At 46.1% G+C, this 19,436-nt stretch overlaps 1 protein-coding gene across 1 annotated transcript in view; it reads right to left on the reverse strand.

Moving 5' to 3' along the window:
• Window positions 1-19,436, reverse strand: part of LOC142560608 (MAM and LDL-receptor class A domain-containing protein 1-like) — a 50,985-nt gene that overhangs the window by 23,504 nt on the left and 8,045 nt on the right. Inside the window, exons 2-7 of the mRNA XM_075672822.1 lie at window positions 18,399-18,444; window positions 17,651-17,824; window positions 15,595-15,825; window positions 5,711-5,892; window positions 2,419-2,536; window positions 1,180-1,326 (exon numbers count right to left, since the gene is read on the reverse strand). Coding sequence (XP_075528937.1) covers window positions 1,180-1,326; window positions 2,419-2,536; window positions 5,711-5,892; window positions 15,595-15,825; window positions 17,651-17,824; window positions 18,399-18,444 — 898 coding nt within the window. The remainder of the gene's footprint in view (window positions 1-1,179; window positions 1,327-2,418; window positions 2,537-5,710; window positions 5,893-15,594; window positions 15,826-17,650; window positions 17,825-18,398; window positions 18,445-19,436) is intronic.

Below are 19,436 nucleotides of genomic sequence, written 5' to 3' on the forward strand. Positions count from 1 at the left end.
ACGGTTGTTTTCGTATTTCGCCCCAATTGAAATGCGTCTGTCGTGGCCGGTATTCGATCCCGCATCCTCGTGCTTAGCAGCCCATCACCATAGCCCCTAAGCAACCGCGGCGGGTTCTGCAAATTGTAACTTACAATTTGTGCCGTAAGAAAATTAGAGTAGAATCCCGTTAAACAAAACCTCAAGGGACCGAAAAAGTATGCCCCGAATAAAAGGGAGTTCCGTTTACTCAGCAAAATGCATACAGGTGCATCACTACGTGCCACGCATTCTCTTAACACTGTTAGATATGTGAATGACAAAGAAGTGAATGTATCAGCTAGTTTTCCCCATAGTTTGGGCGTGGTCGACGGCTAATGCTGGGATAGACTAGGCTTCACTATAGTTTCGGTTTTGAAGAGGCGCCGGCGAATTATCAAAACAACAGCATAGCTTTTACTGCTCCAGCCGGTGACCGAATAACACCCAGACCGTGCAAGGGTAGTCCGGATTATCAAACGGTGTACTCTATTGCGTCCAAAATTTCGGTTGCCTTTATTCTAGTCGTCTACATGTGGCGGTGCAGGGAAGCTGCCCAGGCTTGTACATGTTATGCATTAAAAATATGTCAAAGTTCGGCCTCCTTGAGTCTTTGCAAACGTTTTTTGAGCATTAAGCTTCAAACATCAAGTTTAAGCATTGAGCTTTAACATTTCCCCTACGCGTTATTTAGCTTCGCTGTCCGTTCGCTTTACATATGTTTCTGGCTAACAAAAATACAATCCCTCAGTTTACTCCCTTCTTTTTTCTGAATACAGAGTACTTTAGGATTAAATTCCATCATTAGTTCTTTTATGTCACCCAGCGGACTACAGCAGAAGAGGTTCACGGTTGTCGAGTCGAATACACGGTGCTCGCGTCTGGTCACCTTTTTACGCGTGTCATCAAATCTACAGCTTCCGGATAGATTCGTGACGACTACGCAAATCACTAGACAACAAGTCTATGCGAGCGCGCACGGGAACTGATCTGATGGATCCGCGTACGTCGAAATAACGACAAAGATTCTCGCGTCATCTGACAACGCCAGCGCACTCTCGCGTGACAACAGATAACGAGGCCGAGCAGCGTAAGTGAATGAAACTCGCAGCAGCAACATCGATCGATCAAGACGCGGGAAGACGGCGGCAGTCGACTCACCGGTCATCTCGTCTTTTCCGAAGGAGCTGTAGTCCCTGGACGGTCCCGTGAGGAAGCTCTGGCTGCCCCTCCCCTGCTCCCAGTTGAAGTCGTCGTCCGTGTCCGCATTCTGCCAACCGCAGTAGCCACCTTCGAACGTGCAGTGACCTACGCGAAAGGACATACTTGCAATGCATGGATGCAAGGATAATGCAAGGACGGGCATGCAATGCTTATACATTTTGCAGCCTTAAGCGAAAGCGCAATGTACGAACCTTCTTGAACGCGCTAGATATTCTTGTGATTTCGTTAATTATCCAATAGGAAGTTTCGCGGTCAGTGACGCTAGAATGCATGCAAGAAGCTTTATTTTAGCTTGCCGGGAATATGTATATATCCTAACAAAGGAATACTGCAGAGTGGCTAACCAAGTATTTTAGAAATACCGTTACTGTGTGTGAAAATAACCACGAGTGACGCTGGAGATAACAGATTGGCGCAGCTAAAATGCGTCTGGCAAGGTTTATATGGCAAGGTTTAGAAAGTCTGGGTTTATGCGACTTTATCTGCGGGCCTTCGTATAAAACGTTACTGGATAACCGATGTTCTACGCTGAGCGCGACGTCCCGGGTTCGGTTATAGGTTAAGGCTGATCGCGCTTCGGTTGCGGATAAATTGAGAAACTGAAGTGTACTTAGATTTAGGCGTTCGTTAAGGAGCCTCAAGAGGTAAAAAATCAATCATGCGGAGACGCCCACTGCCACTATCAAGCAGCCATTTTTTCACTCACTCACTCACTCACTCACTCGCTCGCTCACTCGCTCACTCACTCACTCACTCACTCACTCACTCACTCACTCACTCACTCACTCACTCACTCACTCACTCACTCACTCACTCACTCACTCACTCACTCACTTCGTGCTCAGCCGTGCAACGCCGAATAAATTAGTTATTCATCTATCAAAATTAATTTCGCGTCGCCTATAGGCACGCAGCCAACACTGCCACGCAATGAACCTGCCAATGAACCTGCCATGCACGGAAGCCATGCGCCGAACCTGTCACATCCATGCACTGAATTTATTCTTCCAGAAAATAAATCGCACACGCCCGGTTGTCGGACGCGTAAACCACTCGGGGCGCACGGAATTCAAGCCTTTCCGCCCGACGACGTGCATGGCTCAAAGCGCCGCGGCGGCATTCTGTCACTCGGGAGCCTTCGCTCCCGATGCGTCGCGGGTCGAGGGTTGGACGTACCGAGGCAGTTGTCGCCGGCCTCCTCCATGCGGTCGAAGAGAATGTCGTCCAAGGCGATGTAGCCGCGGAATTTCCGCGCAGGGTCGCCTCGCTGCTTGGGCACCGCCTCGAACCACACCTGGGAAGGGACACGGGCCATCCGTGAGCGTGAACCTCACAAGCACGCGCACAGGACATCAGGAAACCGTGTGACTGTCGTCCCACAATCGATCGATCGATCAATCAATCAATCAATCAATCAATCAATCAATCAATCAATCAATCAATCAATCAATTAATCAATCAATCAATCAATCAATCAATCAGTCAGTCAGTCTTTATTACCTAAACATAGCAGCGATATATAAGGAAAAAAGGGAGGAGGTCATAAGGCGGACATTTTGTGGGCGATACACATTACGGTAACGCCTTTAAAATCTATTATAGCAAAATTTAAGAAACAACCCAGCTAATATGTTAGAAGTGACAGACACCGCATCAGTAGTTCGGTGCGCATGGTTAGCATGAAAGCCGTGATGAAACACGCATAGTTAACAAACTTGACCGAGCGAAACATTACATAAAAAAAACTTGAGCTTTCACCTAGCCCATGAATGGGCTTTATTGCTTTCAACTCTGGAATCAATTCGCACTGTATATTTAGAAACTAGCGTTTGGTAATTGACAAATGCAAGTGCAAGTCACTCAGCGCAAACAGGGTCAGCGCAGTTTTATCAGAGCAAAGGTGTAACTGCCGCTGCAGTAAAAGTTCAGTGTCGAAGAAAATTGAAATCGGCAACTATTTTTTTTACGCCCCGATGAGAAATGGCTCTAATCGGAGGCGTGCCTCATAAGCAGTTTGTCGGTTTGGCACATGAACCCCCCCCCCCCCCACCCCTTTTTTTTTTTCTGGCCGCTCCACGGGTATATGGTGCCATGCTGTCGAGTACAATTCCATCCCGGTTGTAGCGGTCATGTTGCAATAAAGACAAAGAAATTTCCCCTTCCATTGGCAGAAAGCAGATGCTTACCGCTTATATGGACTTGCCAAAGAGTTATTTGTTCTGTAGGTGTATTGTCTTTTTATATGGCCTTAGCATTAGGAGTGTCAAAATGGGAAAAAAGATTGTGTGTGAAGTGTGGGAAGCCGGTCACGTAGTAAACGTTTGTGTATATATAGTGTAGTTGCACCATCAATTGCACTTTACTCCTCGAAGAGACAGGACTTGTGGCGAGTAAGCTCCTCAAAAAAACTGCAATGTCGTGAACACGGTCTACATCATGAATCCGGGACCTCAAAGAGGTGCGACGTAATACAGACACATTTATCTCGCATTTACTGCTACCTCAAAAATGATTGTTTTCTTTGTCCCTGCTCTCTCGTATTTGCCACCCCTTTCCAGCTTCCTCGGTACAGGGTGGTAAACCGGAGATATCTCTGGTTAACCTGCCTGTCTTCTCTTCGCAATTTTCTTTTTATTATTATCGAAGCTATAGAATACGCAACGCACCCGTCTCCCATTGCAAGGTGGCCTCCGCTAAACAGTGCGAGTTCATACGCAACGATTGACAACCCAACAGATAATACACTCTAAACATTATGCGTTAAGGCAAGCCTTCATCGCAATAAAAAGAGAGAAAGATATACGAACAACGGTTGCTAACGTTAGGGGAAGTTTTACCCTTAATTTGCCTTACTACACGGAAAGAAAGAAATTGTTTCCTTCGGCATACATTGCCTAAATTTTATTAGTTTTGTTGCCTTTAAAAGAAAGGGAAAAAATCTACCAAGTGTGGGAATTTCCTTCTTTCTGCATTTAGGCCATAAGCTTTTATTTTAAAGAATTCTTGAAATTTGTAACAACTGCAACAAAAAAACATGCTCAAGTGTCAAGTTTACAACTCTGCAACTGAGCAAAAACAAAACGGTATCAAAATTCTTTGAACTGAACATATCAAGAAACACAGAGCCATAAAAATTACTGCACATGTACATGTACAAATTACGTGTACTGTACACCACGGACTTGTCAGCAGGGCATTTTTTGAAATCCTCGTAAACAATCTAACACCTTAATATAAGCTGTAAACTAATATAAGATATTTGTCCTTTTCAGATGCTCTAAACGATGCAATTTATAGAAATGCGGTATTTTGTTTTGGCCATGAGTTATGAATTTGTCAACTTTGTGCTTCAGTTCCTTTATCTTTTTACATTTTTGAAGGTTGCCGGTTTCCGGCAATTTTCGCAAAAACAGTGGAGGCTGCCTTGCGAAGCTCCAGGCCCGATCTTCAGGAGGCCATCCTAGAGTGGGCTTAGAGGATAAAGGAGGCGTACTTCAAGTAGTCCCTCCCCCTACCCTGTATTTCACTGGCCCCTTCCCTTTAAAGAGGGATAAATAAGGTTTTCATCATCATCATCGCAAAAAAAGAAAACTGAGACTCTAATTAAGAAACGTGCTTCATAAAGTCGCCACATTTAAACATTTTTTTTTCTCTTAAATGCAACAAAGTTTATTTTAATCGGTTTAGCAACTATCTAAAGAAGGCATTATTGCATTTCACACGTATTTGAATAACTACCTCGGAGTTGTACCTAAGGTAACACTTGCTCTTAAGATGACCCTCGGGGTCACTTACACGGACCATTTCAACAACGGTAATTATGACCCAAAGCCTCCGCTCGAGTGCCCCCTAATTGCCATTGTTCTTGGGTAACCATAATTTCGCGCTGTTTAGCGTACAATTACACCGCAATAAACCAACTATCCAAGCAACAAGTAAAACTGCACAGCCCTTATTTTCTACAGGCTTCTTTATTTAGTTACAAACGTAAAAAGTTCCACCGAAGCGTGTCACGCTTTCGTCAGTAGTTATCTTACAACGTGGTGATAAACTGTCACTGGCAGGACGCCTCTTGTCGTAGAGCACAGTCGCGGACATTCGGCAATGAAGGAAAAAGGCTGCGGCGCCAAAGCATGCACAAGAAACAGCGCTAGTGGATATAGTCCCGCGTTCTCATAATTCCACATTAGCTAAAGCTGCTTAGAACAGAAAACTTGGCAGCTGCGCGGGTTCCCAGTACGAGTTCTGAGATGCGAAAAGCGCCTTCAAGCTCTGCCGAACTATTTTACCGCAGCGACACATGTTTGCAGAATCTGCGCATCTGCAGCTTTCCCTTCGTTCTCGCAGAAAAACTGTCCGCGAGGAGGGTTGCGCACGATTACGGTGCGCTGGCGCAAACTGCCCCTTGGTGCGCTTCTAGTATGCGATGTAGAACGCCGGAACGGACCGGCGAAATAAGCAGACGTGCCTGATGCACGTCTCCGTAGGTGTATGCCACCTCTCCCTTGGTCCAGCGTCCGTCGTAGTTGTCCTGACTCTCCCACACGGTGATGTTCTCTTGCGTGGCGGCATCCATGACCACCACCTTGAGACGGTCCACACTGAGCCCTTCCAGGGCGTAGAAGAAACTGACGCAGAAGCCTTGAGGACCTGGGCGGAAAAGCATGCTGAACCACTCACGCTCATCTAAAATGAACATGACAGATTCATCACATAGATGACGTCATCCAAAACATGGTAGCCATGACATGGTTCTTAATTTTTTTTTTTTTTGACAACTACAATCACTTGCGGTGCATGCACTCACCAAAAAAGATAGCCTGTGAGATTGCATTTCGTTGCGTTGAGAAAGAACCGTCACTCGGGCGTGGATTGCCGCACCGCCTAGAGCAAACAAAGACACGCTAGACTAAGCCCTTGCACAACAGGGACTTAGTAAAGCATGTTTACTCGAAACACAGGATATATGTAGCGGTGGTAGGCGCAGCAAAGAGAAATGAGACGAATCATAATAAAAAGAGAAATCGTAATATGACATGAATATGTATATTTATTCTACGCTTCAAATAAAGAATTTTTACTAAGCCCTTGTCGTGTCTCGTTCCCAGCGTGTGTCTCTGTTAGCGCTTCTATACCACGAATAAATACGAACTAGTCCAGCTGTCATCCAGCCTATGCTGTAGAGATATACCACTGCCTCAGATATCGAGCCTGCAATCTCGGAGGGCTTATTGCCACGCGTTTGTTTCGCAGGAACTCGGCTTCTGACGGGTCTGTTTTTGGCGTGTGGCGCAATCATTACGCAGCTATAGCAAGTGCCCGTTTCCGACGTGCACTGTGGGCCTTAGTGGGCCGCCAAAAATGTGAGACTCTCCCTTTTCTCCCGGTGGAGCCATTGTTTCTTGTGGCAGCAAGAGCCTTCGCCACTGGGCGCGCTTATAATTTGTTGGTTGAAAACAGACGCCTTTGCCTGGTCTTTTGCCCAGCAGGACGAGAGGCAACGTTTTTGTGTAATGTTTCTTTGAATTCTTGAATCACCTTTTGGTAGCACGATGCTTTGTCCTTGGTGTTTGTACCGTTGTGTTCACTGGGCATGTTGCGCATCTGTTATTTGTGTACAGAGTCACGTACATCAGTTCGGAATTCTTACATTAGTTTTGTATGAATAAGTTTCTTTTTTTTTTTCCAAACAGCTCGAGCGCGTGCATGAGGGCTCACGCTAATATTTTACCTGTCATTTGCTCTGCCTTCTTTTTTTGCGTTCTTTTATTTTTCAATTTCAACAATTTAAAAACAGGCAAATTTATACACCTCTTGCTGAAGTATTCCATTTGCCAAGCGAGGTGATAATCCGACGAACGCTAAAGGTAAAGTTTTCTGTTAACTTCAGACAGCTGTTGTTCAAGTGGCCCTGCAAAACTTGTGAGCTACATATCTGCAGTCGTCACAGGAATTTCTTAAATGCCCCCTTTAAAGTCCCACGACCGCTTTGCCCTTCGCCAACGAAATCAAACGGAAAGCGGAGAAGAAGCAGATGCCCTTTTTAACTATTAACATGGGGTCTACGGTACCGAAACTGCACAGTTGGCTACGACTATAATTTTGACCAAGCGTTGTTTCTTTACGTGCACCGAAAGCGCGCTACACACGGCAGCTGTTCGATTCCGTCTTCATCGGAACGCGGCGACGAAGGCCGGGCGTGGAATTTTCGTGCTCGACCGCGCAATGGTAGCCCCATTTGGTCAACGCGACGCGTACGAATTATCAAGGCTGTCGAAGAACACTTTGGGACAGTAACTTAATGGGCCACTGTAGAACAGCACTGCTTGAACGGGTAGAGTATTCCTCAAGGAAAAGCTTTATTTTCACTCATTTAGCGACTGAATGTTCATTAGAAGAAAAGAGGGCACAAACTTCTGTCTTGAAGTTCGCGCCATAACCTATGTGACATAACCTCAGTGACGTCATAAATTAAATAATAATAATAATAATAATAATAATAATAATAATAATAATAATAGTAAGCAAAGAACATAAGCAATGGTGTTTGTGCCATCTTCGCGGAGGGAAAGTGTTGCGCAAACTCGTTATACAGAGACGCCATTGGAAATTAATGCAGTGCCCATTTGACTACGGACATCTACCTAGAACCAAGTGACACTGTGGTAATCTTTGTTGCCACTGCGAGCGTGTGTGGAAACTTTCGTGTTTTTCTCGGCCTCATCGAGCTGCTTCTCGTGGCACGATATTGTCCGTTCCGGAATTACTTTACAGCGTACTTTACCAGAGCAAAAACCTTGTGAGGGGCTATACATTTGGTTCATATTTGTCATAGAAAATTACTTCGTGAGAAGAAAAAGTACGAGAATGGTAGGGCGCTGTGGTACCTAGCACTTCATTAAGCAGACACACACAGAGAGCGTAAGTGAACTTGGCTAATGTAGCTGAATACAACTATTCTGTATCCATTTACTTGCCTCGCTTGAGGCATTACGCCGGAGCTACTTGCTGCGCCGGGCACATGAGCTCCGGCCAGCCTCAATTTGTGTAGCTCTTTTCCTAGGACAGACCTATCTCCGACCCTGCACATAGCTTCGGTGATCTGGCGGAAACTGGGGTATCTGGCATAATGTGGCCGATGACCACACAAAGAGGGCGAGTAGCAAGGAAGAAAGAAAGAGAGAGCGAGAAAAAAAAAAAAGGAGCGGTGAGGCCAGTACTATAACGGACAACAATTACACCAAGCAAAGCCAAGCAAAGACGGACACAGGCGAACGGAACCTACCAATGTGCGCGCGCAGCCATTCACAAGAAAAGCGGGAAGTAGACCGGGCAACTTCCGGTGGTGCGTCAGCTGGTATCATAACGAGCCGCTCGGCGCTTACACGATTACGGAGCCTCCCGCCGCTGCAATGGCGGTGGCGTTGTTGTCACGGTTCGCTGCACCTGTGTCGGAAAGGCCTTTCCCCTTCACTGCCCCGTGTGCTACGGTCAGTCTGTCTACGTACGCTGCATTTGCTGTTTCACGTTTGCTCCGGTTCTAACTTCTTCTCACGCTGTTTGCTGTACGTTCGTTGCATTTACGCTTGGTCTCCTGTGCGAAAGAGCAGAACACACCATTCTGTGTGTAGTCGTTCGAACTTGTCACTCAGTTCTCCCGAATCTTCCTCTGGCAATTCACTCTTGCGCAAATGGAACTAAAGGAACATGAAGTCCCGATAATGTGATCGCTTAGTGTTTCAAGATAATCAAAGCTTCAATTTAAGTGACAACAGAAGGTGGTCGTTTTGAAAATACATCAACGTGAATTTCGCGCAGGCCTGACGCCAGCCTCTGTGAAATTACGATACAAATTGGCGTGACAGTCACGTATCACGCAACATTTACAACCGTTCACTTGTCCTTAACCGCAAGCAGTAAAGAAACAATTAGCATGTGCATTTAGCACGAAGGCAAAGTTTACTTAACTGATTGAGTGGAATTTGAAACGAATCATATTGACCTTCGTTGTTTATTCATATATAGAAATAGTCTGTTGGTCCTAATTCACTCAGAACATTGCTGTTTCTCACAATTTGCGTTGGCGTGCTTTCCCGTGTTTCGAAGTCTATTTTTCTAGCTTTTCTCGGTTCTAGTACTTTGTCGCTTACACGGCTTCGGCTGGACGCGGGTTCGGTGTCGTGGGTCCTGATACCTTGCGTTAACCTCCGTGTGTGCGTGTCCCTGCGGCCTTCGCCGTTTCGAGCCACCTAGCACTGCCGCTAGGCGGCTATAGCGCCTCATGCCTGACCCCTAAGTCGCGGGTGCGACTCCACGACGCAGCGGCCGCATTTCGATACAGGCGAAATGCAGAAACGCTTCAGTTTCTAGGTTTGTGGTACCATTTTCGGAACTCCACGTAGCCAAAGCCAATCCGAAGCCCTCAATTGTGGCGTCACTCAAAGCTCCAGCGTTGCTTTGGGGCGTTAGACTGCAGGCATCACTCACTCACTCACTCACTCACTCACTCACTCACTCACTCACTCACTCACTCACTCACTCACTCACTCACTCAATCACTCAATCACTCAATCAATCAATCAATCAATTAATTAATCAATCAATCAATCAATCAATCAATCAATCAATCAATCAATCGAAATTTCCGTTTGCTTAATCCTCAGCACGTTGCACCTACTTGCCCAAGCTGAAGTACTCCTCCCTTGCGCGAAGTTTGAAAGATGGAGTCAGATGTAGCTCCATCTTTTCATCGCTCTTCTCTCCCCGATGTTACGATGAAGTGGCACACACCACCAGTAATGTTCTTCCGACGAATATGCTATCACGAGACCATCCAAAGCACAGAGTGAGAGAGAGAGAGAAAGGCAAAGGAAAGACAGGAAGGTTAACCAGAGATTTTTTTCATACGAAGCTTACGGGACAGTACTCTGGTGGAAGCTGCAAAGGCGGCGGTTTTCATCCTGCAGAGAAATGAGCGGCTTTACATATCACTTTAGCATTTCGATAGATTTCATTTTACATGTGACTTTCACCAACCTTCGTTGGTGAAAGCTTTGTCACTCAGCTTTGTCACTCTATCATTGTCACTCTTTGTCAACAACGGATAGCATTTTATAAATGGAACTGTTCGCAACCGTTATGCGTGTGCGCGGGAGCTTGTTGTTGCTTTCATGTGTTAGGAAAAGGAATACGACTGTTTGGAAATTGAGACAGATAAAGTGAAGCCACTAGAACGTCTAATGTCACAAGCACGAATATCAGACAAATCCGTATACTAACCATCCTATCCAAGGTAGCAGAACCATCACATCGCCAGAGTTGCCCCTTGTAATTTTTGCAGGATAGAATAGTTTATGTCCCGAAGTATGCACATGCGATGGGCGTGTGCGGACTGAGAATGATGAAGATGAGAAGGACCACTAATGGCAACGCTGCGAGTTAAGTCGATGTGACGACAAACAGACACACAGCCTACATGAGCACGATTGCGTGTTAAAGTAACATAATATAGTATTATGCTTATCTGGTGTATCGCGTACCATGTGCCACCAATAAATTCTGTGCCTTTGTTTTTTTTTTCACCAGCACCTCAGTCGTCTCTTGCTTATCTCAATGACTGACCAGTCCCCCCCCCCCCCCCCCCGCAACGTCCCCATCATTTTCTACACCCAAACTGTTCTATTCACATTTATACCGGGTCACTTTATTTATTGTTTCTTTTTTATTTATTCTTTAGACCAAGCAAAATTTTTAAAACGCGCCTGTGGCAAGTATCATAATTGCAGTTGTTGAGTTGGGTTACTCAAAGAGCCGGACATTGCATACACGACACATCAAACTGCATATTTGACTAATTAAAAGAAATCTCTGATTACCTTTTAAAATGATTTTTTTTACGGTACTCACTGGAATTTGCGAATTGCAGCTGACGAGTTCGCAAGCTGCATTCATCTGGAACAAATATCCAGAACTGCACCAGGTTTGAGGCATTCATTCCCGAAGTGTGCGACGAAACAGTAGGGCGTTCCAGTTCGATACAGTTCCTTCGCGTTTCAATGCATAAAACGGCGTCTCGTTAAAAAAAAAAAGTAAGTAGAGCAACCCTGCACGTCTTTCGCAAGTTCGATGGGGCACGTCTCGAAACCTGCGCCATCCGCAGAATTCTTTCCAAGCGCACTGGCCGTGCGAAATCCGCCGCGGCTACAATTCGCGAATTGCAATATGTACCGCCATGTAACTAGTTAAAAACATACATTAATTTGTCATTCAAAATTTGATAGCGCATTTCGATTCCTCGCGCATGTCCGCCGCCTCCAATAATCCAGCTCAAAGGTTACAATTTGACTACAAATCTGCCGCAGGAAATTTAAACAAAAAACTCCTGCCTCGTCTGCGGCATATAAGCCATGCGTATTATGTTCCGCAGATACGATAGATACTTCAACAGAAATGTTTTTTGGTCTAGTTGGTGTTTGTTGAAGGACATGTTTTTTTTTTCTTGCGGCAAATTAAGACGCACACAAAAAGAATAAACATAGGCGAGGGCACGGGCGTAGCACGTCCGACTGATTTATTTTGGGTGCTGACCCAAGAGTAAACAGACAGACACGCATGCGCAGGCTATTCACTAACTTAGGATATCTAGTGGTCGAACAATCTCATCTCCGATCGGTATAGCATAACAGACGTATCACTAAAACAGCCAGAGCTTTTTTTTTAGGTATATAATAAGCTTCCACTAGCTCACGTGCTTTCTCATTCTTACTTCTTGCGAGAATCTTGGAATCTCTTGAAAACGTGGCTGACACATACTTCTGGGCACTTCTTCCCGTTTTCTAGCCTGCTTATCTACTTATCTTATCTTATCTATCTTATCTATATATATCTATACTTATCTTATCTTATATACTTATCTACTCTACTCTACTTATCCCAGCCTCCTGATTTGCTTCGTCAAATTTATTAGCAGTCTCTGTCCGTCGTGAAATTGACTCGTTGAAATATATGTGCAATGTAATCAACTTTACATGTCGGATTTCAAATAGCAAATACTTACCTGTAGCTTAAACAGTCTTCTACCCATAGTTCTCATGAACTTAAACCTGAAGCTGTTTTTCGCACGCACAAACATATTTCATTAGAGCTTTTATTTCCCCTCGTACTATTGACTTATGGAATTCTTTACCTGGCAATATGCGTTCTCATTAAAGAAAAGTTTTGCTACACTAGCCGGCAATGCACAGTAATACCATTTACTCTATTCCTTGTATAATTTCTAACTGCATAGCTAGAAATATGTTTACGCTTTTGAAATTTGCACTTCAGACTTCTCCGACTGCTGCAACGGGCGTTCCCGGGTTATTTCACATACTGGATATGTGAAATATTTATTTTGACATACCGAAGTACGTTCAAATAAACATAGATAAAAAATGCAAGTGGCATTTAGTTATCTCTACGTGGATGAACGCGGAAGCATTGCGGACACGTCAGCAGAAGCGCCGCGACGTCACGTGACAAACGGCGTTCGCCACAAGGTACACACAACGCAAGGTCGTGCGTTCTACTTCTACCAAAGGTCTAGAGTTCGACTGCTTTAACTCCACCTGAATTAAGTGAGCCTTAATTCACCTTAATTAAGGCCAAAAATCGTTGGTTCGAATCCCGCCAAAGGTCGATGGCTCCTAGCCGTTTGGACCATCGTGTGGTCACGCCGACGCCAACGGCGAATTTTCCGCTTCTTGAGCAACATAATGATTTCGCATCAATGATAAAAACAGGCCATGCGCTCGCGAGCACCGGGCGCTTTACTCTTCCAGTTGCATTATGAGCAACGTAAAACGAATGAAATAAATCGGAGAAGCGGAGCGAGAGCGACTGCGTGACACAAGGTTGCCAACTGTCACAAGGCTGGGCCGTTTGTATACGTCGAGCAACTCTAGCGAAGTAATTATGCTTCACGAAGAGCGTGTTTGACGTGCAATCGGTTGTTTTGGGAATCTCCAGAGCTTCCTACTATCGGTGCTATCTCTAAACATCACAAATAGAAGGGGTTAATTGTGACAGGATGAAAACCTATACACGTGTCAGGTTAAGGCGTTAATGTAACTTGGCATTAACAAAACAGAAAATCCCTTCGTATCCCGGGATTCCGATACCGTGCTTCTGCGCTTCAGGAGAGCCCCACGACCTGCCCAGCTCTCCGTATCGAGAGGGCCAGACAGGTACCAGCAGTACCACGCGGCGGGAGACCAACTCATTAACGTGAGAAACATGTGAATCCCCCGCCGAGGGTGAGCCTCGCCACCTCCCGCCCCCACGAAGACCGGTATGTCTTGCCAGTCGACCACGAGAATGGTGATGAACGTGCGGTAACAGTGCTATATGAGTGTGGCGCTTTAACCCGTAACCACGAAAGAGCAGGACATTTAGCACAACCCATCTCCCGATGTCTGACGACGGTAATTCATTACAGCATTGAATCAACATTGTAGCCACATAAACGTATTGCCGACGAAAAGAATTACGTATGAGGCTTGTACTGCATAAGGCCTCGCCTTTCGCGGTTCCCTAAGAGCACTCGGCGCCATTTAGCGCCTCCGCCGCGAAGCCTGCGTGTGGACTCCGAAATGCGTGGCGCACCGGTGCGTACGAACGCCGAGCAACGCGCCATGCGACAACTGGGATCCTCTCTCGCGCTTCTTCTAGTCGACGCTGCGCCATCTAGCGACGCTGCCGAGGAGTCCGCGTGCGGCTTCCGAGACTAAAAGCGTGGAGCACCGCTGCCTGCGAAAACTGAGTTGTTCTTTCGCTTGCAGCTCACTCAGCGGCACGCACTCGGTGACTCAGGTTGTCGAGACGCTCATTGAGGAGCGGCACATACCTGCAGTGCACTCATGGTGCAGCTCTCTTAAAGCGCCGGCGTGAAAGGCGTTCATTGAAAAGTGACAGATATCCAGTGCACATGTGGCGGAGCCTGCAAATGCGTCGGGCTGCTGTCCTTGAGGAACCATTGTTATGTGGGCTCGATTCCGCGAAGCATCGAATAAGTTTAGGGAATCTTTAGGGAACACCAGTCGGTGTCAAGGACTTTCATTGAAGACACCCACTGGCACATAGCCAGCGACCCACGTTGGCATTAAAGAAGCTCATTCAAGGCCATTACAGACAAAATGGCACATACCTAGTGCTCCAAGTCGGCAACAGAGTTTCTACGAACAGTGGTGCCTACCAAGTCCCGCATCTATAGCAGTCGCCCATGTTTGCGTGAAGAATTGAGCTTGTTGAAGAGAGGCGCGTACGTACATACTGGCGCATACTGAGTTAGCCAAGTCGATTCATTGCTGTGTTTCGAACCTTGCACACCAGACCGATGAGCTAACCATTCGACCACGGTCTACCCAGTGAACCAGGTATGCAATATATTAGATAGATAGATAGATAGATAGATAGATAGATAGATAGATAGATAGATAGATAGATAGATAGATAGATAGATAGATAGATAGATAGATAGATAGATAGATAGATAGATAGATAGATAGATAGATAGATAGATAGATAGATAGATAGATAGATAGCCCCAGGAAAGTGTGTAAAGTACCCTAATAATTCTAACGCGTTAAAGAAAATCTCGCATGTTGTGCGTTGTAATGATGGCCAGAAAGCAGACAGTGGCACAACTGGGAGTCAAGAGTCAGATATATCAGCTGCATAAATTCTTGTAACGATTCGCTGAGTAACTAAATTAACAAGGATGTTACCAAGCACGCACACGCAAACAAATGAGCTTCACTTGATGACCGCGGACACTCGTTTTCAGAATGCTGGCGTAATGAAGAGCGGCGAGCGAATTCCCCGTCGTTCTGCCTCTCGGTTCAACGCGAACTATGCGCGCGAGGACACAGCGCACACGAAGCCATCAGCTAACTCGAGTCGGCTAGCCTTCGAACACAGCGCAAGTTGCTCCCAAGATAGGGTGTGCGCGGCCGCGCTCAGCCACCGCAGCTTGAGTAAACGAGATGAGCCACCCCTCTCTCCCTTTCTCCTTGAACGGGCACATCACCCCAATCCTCTCCTTGCGCGCGTGAAAAAAACGGTCCGCACCCGTCCTGTCTTCCTCCTTTACGAATGCAACACACCGCCGCATCAAGCCACCATCACTTTCGGCTCACCCTCGCAAGCTTTCGCTCACACCTACAACATACGGCGCCCGGCCACGATGTTATCGCACTTGGGCCTTGTGCGCAACATCACGGCGACGGCGACGGCGGAAATTCTCCCGCGCCGGATGTCCACGCAATCGCTATCGCGATAAAGTGGTGCTCCTCCTTTTGGTTACAACAGACTCACCTGTGGGCGTGATGTTCCTGGTGGCGAGCACCACGGACTCGTACTGGTACTGGCGCACCTCCGGTGTCCGCGTGGTGATCGCAGCGGCCGCCGTGGGCGCCGGCGTGTGCGCGCCTACATCACCGGCGGCCATTGCAGCGTCGGTGCCACCAGCAGACGTGGCGTCTCCGGGACTCACGATGCTAGGACCGGGTCGTTCGTGGTACGACGTCTCGAAGAAGATGTACCCGCCTGCATGCGGTGGCGGTTCAAGCAACGCTGTGCGGTCTCGGCGTACACGTGACATAAGGAGGTGGATTCCCAACAAAACAGCGTTCGAGAAGGTGGTCAGCTTGTAGACCGGTTCGGACAGTGTAACGTCACGCACGAATGACAGAAAGGCCTGGAAGGAAAGTGTATCTTGAGTGAGATTGAAGCCTTAGTCAGCGGCGTTTCCTTTCCGTGGTGCCTACGATACGCTATGCTGGTTAACATAGTCGATGTGCACGAAGTATTTCAACAATATACCGGGTCAATTTTTATTCACCGGGGTATTATTGCTTGGTTCTTGGAGCTATTCGCTGTTATTTTTCTAAATTGAGTTATATTCCAGAGTTCTACGCGACGAAATCATGATCTGATTATGAGCCGCGTCGTATAGCGGGCGACTCGGGATTAATTGTGAGTGCCTAGGATTTATTAACTTGCACTTACACTCCGTTCTTACACCGAAGTTCACGAGCGTTCTTGCATTTCGCCTCCATTGAAATTCGGTCGGCGTGGCCAGAAACGAACATGCGATTTCGAACTCAGCAGTGCAACACCATACCCACATGAGCTATCGCAGCGGGTCGTGATATTTATTTCAACAAGCTTTTGAGCATACAATCCCATTCGTGGAGATGGAGCCAAAGAAACATGCTTTAAATTATGCAGCTTCAAACCAAGGTCTTGATTACTAATCCAAAGTTTATTTCATCAAACGTAAAAGTATTCCGGCAATTGCTGCGAAGGACACAAAGATATGGCTATGTCTCAAAAGAAAAGTTTCATAAACTGGAAGAGCGAAAAAGGAAAATGGTCGCGTTTAGCGCAACGCAGGAAGCTATATAAAAAAAAGTTCCAGTTCTCAAACTCAGTCACTTGCTGCACTATCTAAATTTTTGTTAGCTTTCACGGCTGGCGTGCCGTAAGGCAACATGGTCAGAAATGTATTGAAGCACGCGCGCACACTGCATTGAAAAATAATTGCTCTCGACACTAGTCGGCTTGCTCGAACTTGTTGCAGTTCAGGGGCTTATCTATTCTGCCACCGCGTTGTTGCTTTCGGACGCAGTTTAAAGGTCGTCGCCTACGGGAAAGTGCTACAATAGCGTAAATACCAAAACGTGTGTACTGACGCGAAGCACTACATTGTTCGAATCCACATATATTAGCAATGACTTCTCGGCGTTATCTTGTCGGCTAGAGAACCGAGCATGAACCGTTACTCTTACTGATTTACCATTACATTTACCCTTACTAATGTCGCGCTAGTGGTTTCGCTGATTTCTCCATTTGTGCAGACAGAATTGCTCGTGTATATTGATCGAATTTACATTCAATCATCTTGCTTTCACCTGTCTTTTGCATTTATGAAAGCTGTAACCTACGTTGCCTCTCTCTCTTTCTCACTCCCTCTCGCTCCCTCTCCCATCCGCACTACTCTGCTGCTTTGTTTGATAATCGCCTCAATCTCCGTTGTAAATGCCATTCTGTTGATCTCCTTAGCAATTTGTAACCTGGTTCAGCTGTTAGATCTTCCTACTGTATAATAATTATCCCACCACCGATGTAATACTATCTGGGTCATTAGATAAATAAATAAATAAATAAATAAATAAATAAATAAATAAATAAATAAATAAAACTTGATCATGTCAAGCTCTTTTTTAAAGCAAGACATGTTTCCACCGGACGTTTTCAGCACTCTTTTTTTTATAGTAGTTTCATATGGTTTCTCCTAAGTTTGCTTGGTGTTTTAAGCCCTGTCTCAAAGTTCCTACATCGGTGTAAAGCGTGGCGTGTTTTAGCGTACCTTCTCCAGTGTTGAGCGTGTGGTCGGTCCTCGGCCCCCCGAGCCACAGCGCCGTGTCTCCCTTGCCGGGCTTCCAGGCCATTTTGGGCGTCGCGTTGAAGTAGTTGGTCCAGTCGCACATGCCCAGCTCCTCGGCCTGCCCGAAGTCGCACGGCTCGGGCTTGGCGATAAACTCTGCGTGCCAGCAGGTGGCGCGGCATGCGTCAGGCACGGGTAATATTCATCGAGGAAGGAAACGATCAGGAGAGGTCATCGCGCAACACGATGGAAGCCAAACGTATCGGCCCAACACCTCATCGCCCCATCAGAGCGCGTGGTAGGTTTTACCGTTGCGTCTTGGTAGGCAGAGCTACGGCAGAGTGACCGAATACGTGCGTCTCAATTGAAAACTACCTGACGCTAAACGTAATGGGCCAATACGCTGCTTAGCAGAGGTCCCGTGTTGGGCCTAAACTGCGAGAATAAAGTCAAGTACTTGGCTTTACGAAGATTTCGCTTGTGAAGACTTGCATATTGATATCTCCTAGTTCATTTCCTTGCCAGATCGGCATAATGTATCGAGAGTCGCGACCCCTGTTGACTGATGTCGAAAGTGAGTTTGGTGCAGACATGAAAAAGTGCCTGAAGAACAGTCTTATCGAGCACCACTTGCGACCGCCGCGTGCAATATGTTGCGTGAGTTGATCTGTGGGCATGCCAAACTGATGAAAGACATTAAAAGGCACAATATTGAGACCAAGAGACTTACTTTCCGCTTCCTCCTCCTCCTCTTCATCTTGACGCTTTTCCCTTTGCTGAAAAGGCAGGAAGAAAACTGAGTTTTGGTTTTGACTTCCTTTCCAAAATGGCGCATACCCACTATGAGGCATTCGTCTGAAATACGATGGAATTACAAAAATAAATTGGGTAGTGTCAAAATGGCCAAGGAAATAATTATTAGCAATGATTAAAGGAAATTGGAAACAATATTACTGATAATTTAGCAAAGAACGTGCCCTGGATACAAATTTCTGTATAGCAACTGAATAGTAAAGCAAACAAGTATGAAGGCTCCTATATAGAAAGAATGTCAGAAACGAAAAAAAAAACATTTAGTCCAAGTCAGCGAAACGAAGTTTATAAAATATTTTTTTTCTTGCAGCGAGGAACGGCTTTTGAATAAGAAAGAATTCTTACACGTCGCCGACATACGATGCCTGTCTGAAGAGCAACGGGACTGGGCATTTTGTTTGTGCGGCATATGAGCAAAATGATGAATAAGTTCACTGCGTAATCAAGTAATGTGATATCTTGGTAGTATGTAAAATCTAACTTGAGTTCTATAGAATCGTAAGAATTCCTAAACATACTTTTGTTCACACATTTCTCTTTGCCCGTCATTCAGCCGTGAAAACTAAGGCATGCGCCATGAAGGTGCCACAACGAATCTGGTCCGGTTGAGGAAACCTACTTTAATGCACTTCAAATGTTTTGGCAAGTATGTGGTAATAACTTCACCCCACATATACCGTTGTCTGAGTGGCTCAAGGGGTTCACAGAACGACATGAGTAAATGGAAGCTGACTCCAGGAGCGAGGGGCCTTCAACAAGCAGGACTGACAGTAACGTCCAACGGGTAAGGCAGGTGTACTGACCGTCCGCTTAGTTCTTCGAATGATCGCGGCAATCACGATGTGCAAAACGAGTTTCAGGAAGATTATCACCGAAAACTTTCGGCACGCAAGAACTCCGCGGGAAAAATTGTCGCCACGGCTGCTGAATTCAGACAGGAAGGACCTCAGCATGC

This window comes from Dermacentor variabilis, chromosome 10, assembly GCF_050947875.1.
Source record: "Dermacentor variabilis isolate Ectoservices chromosome 10, ASM5094787v1, whole genome shotgun sequence".
Lineage (NCBI taxonomy): Eukaryota > Metazoa > Arthropoda > Arachnida > Ixodida > Ixodidae > Dermacentor > Dermacentor variabilis.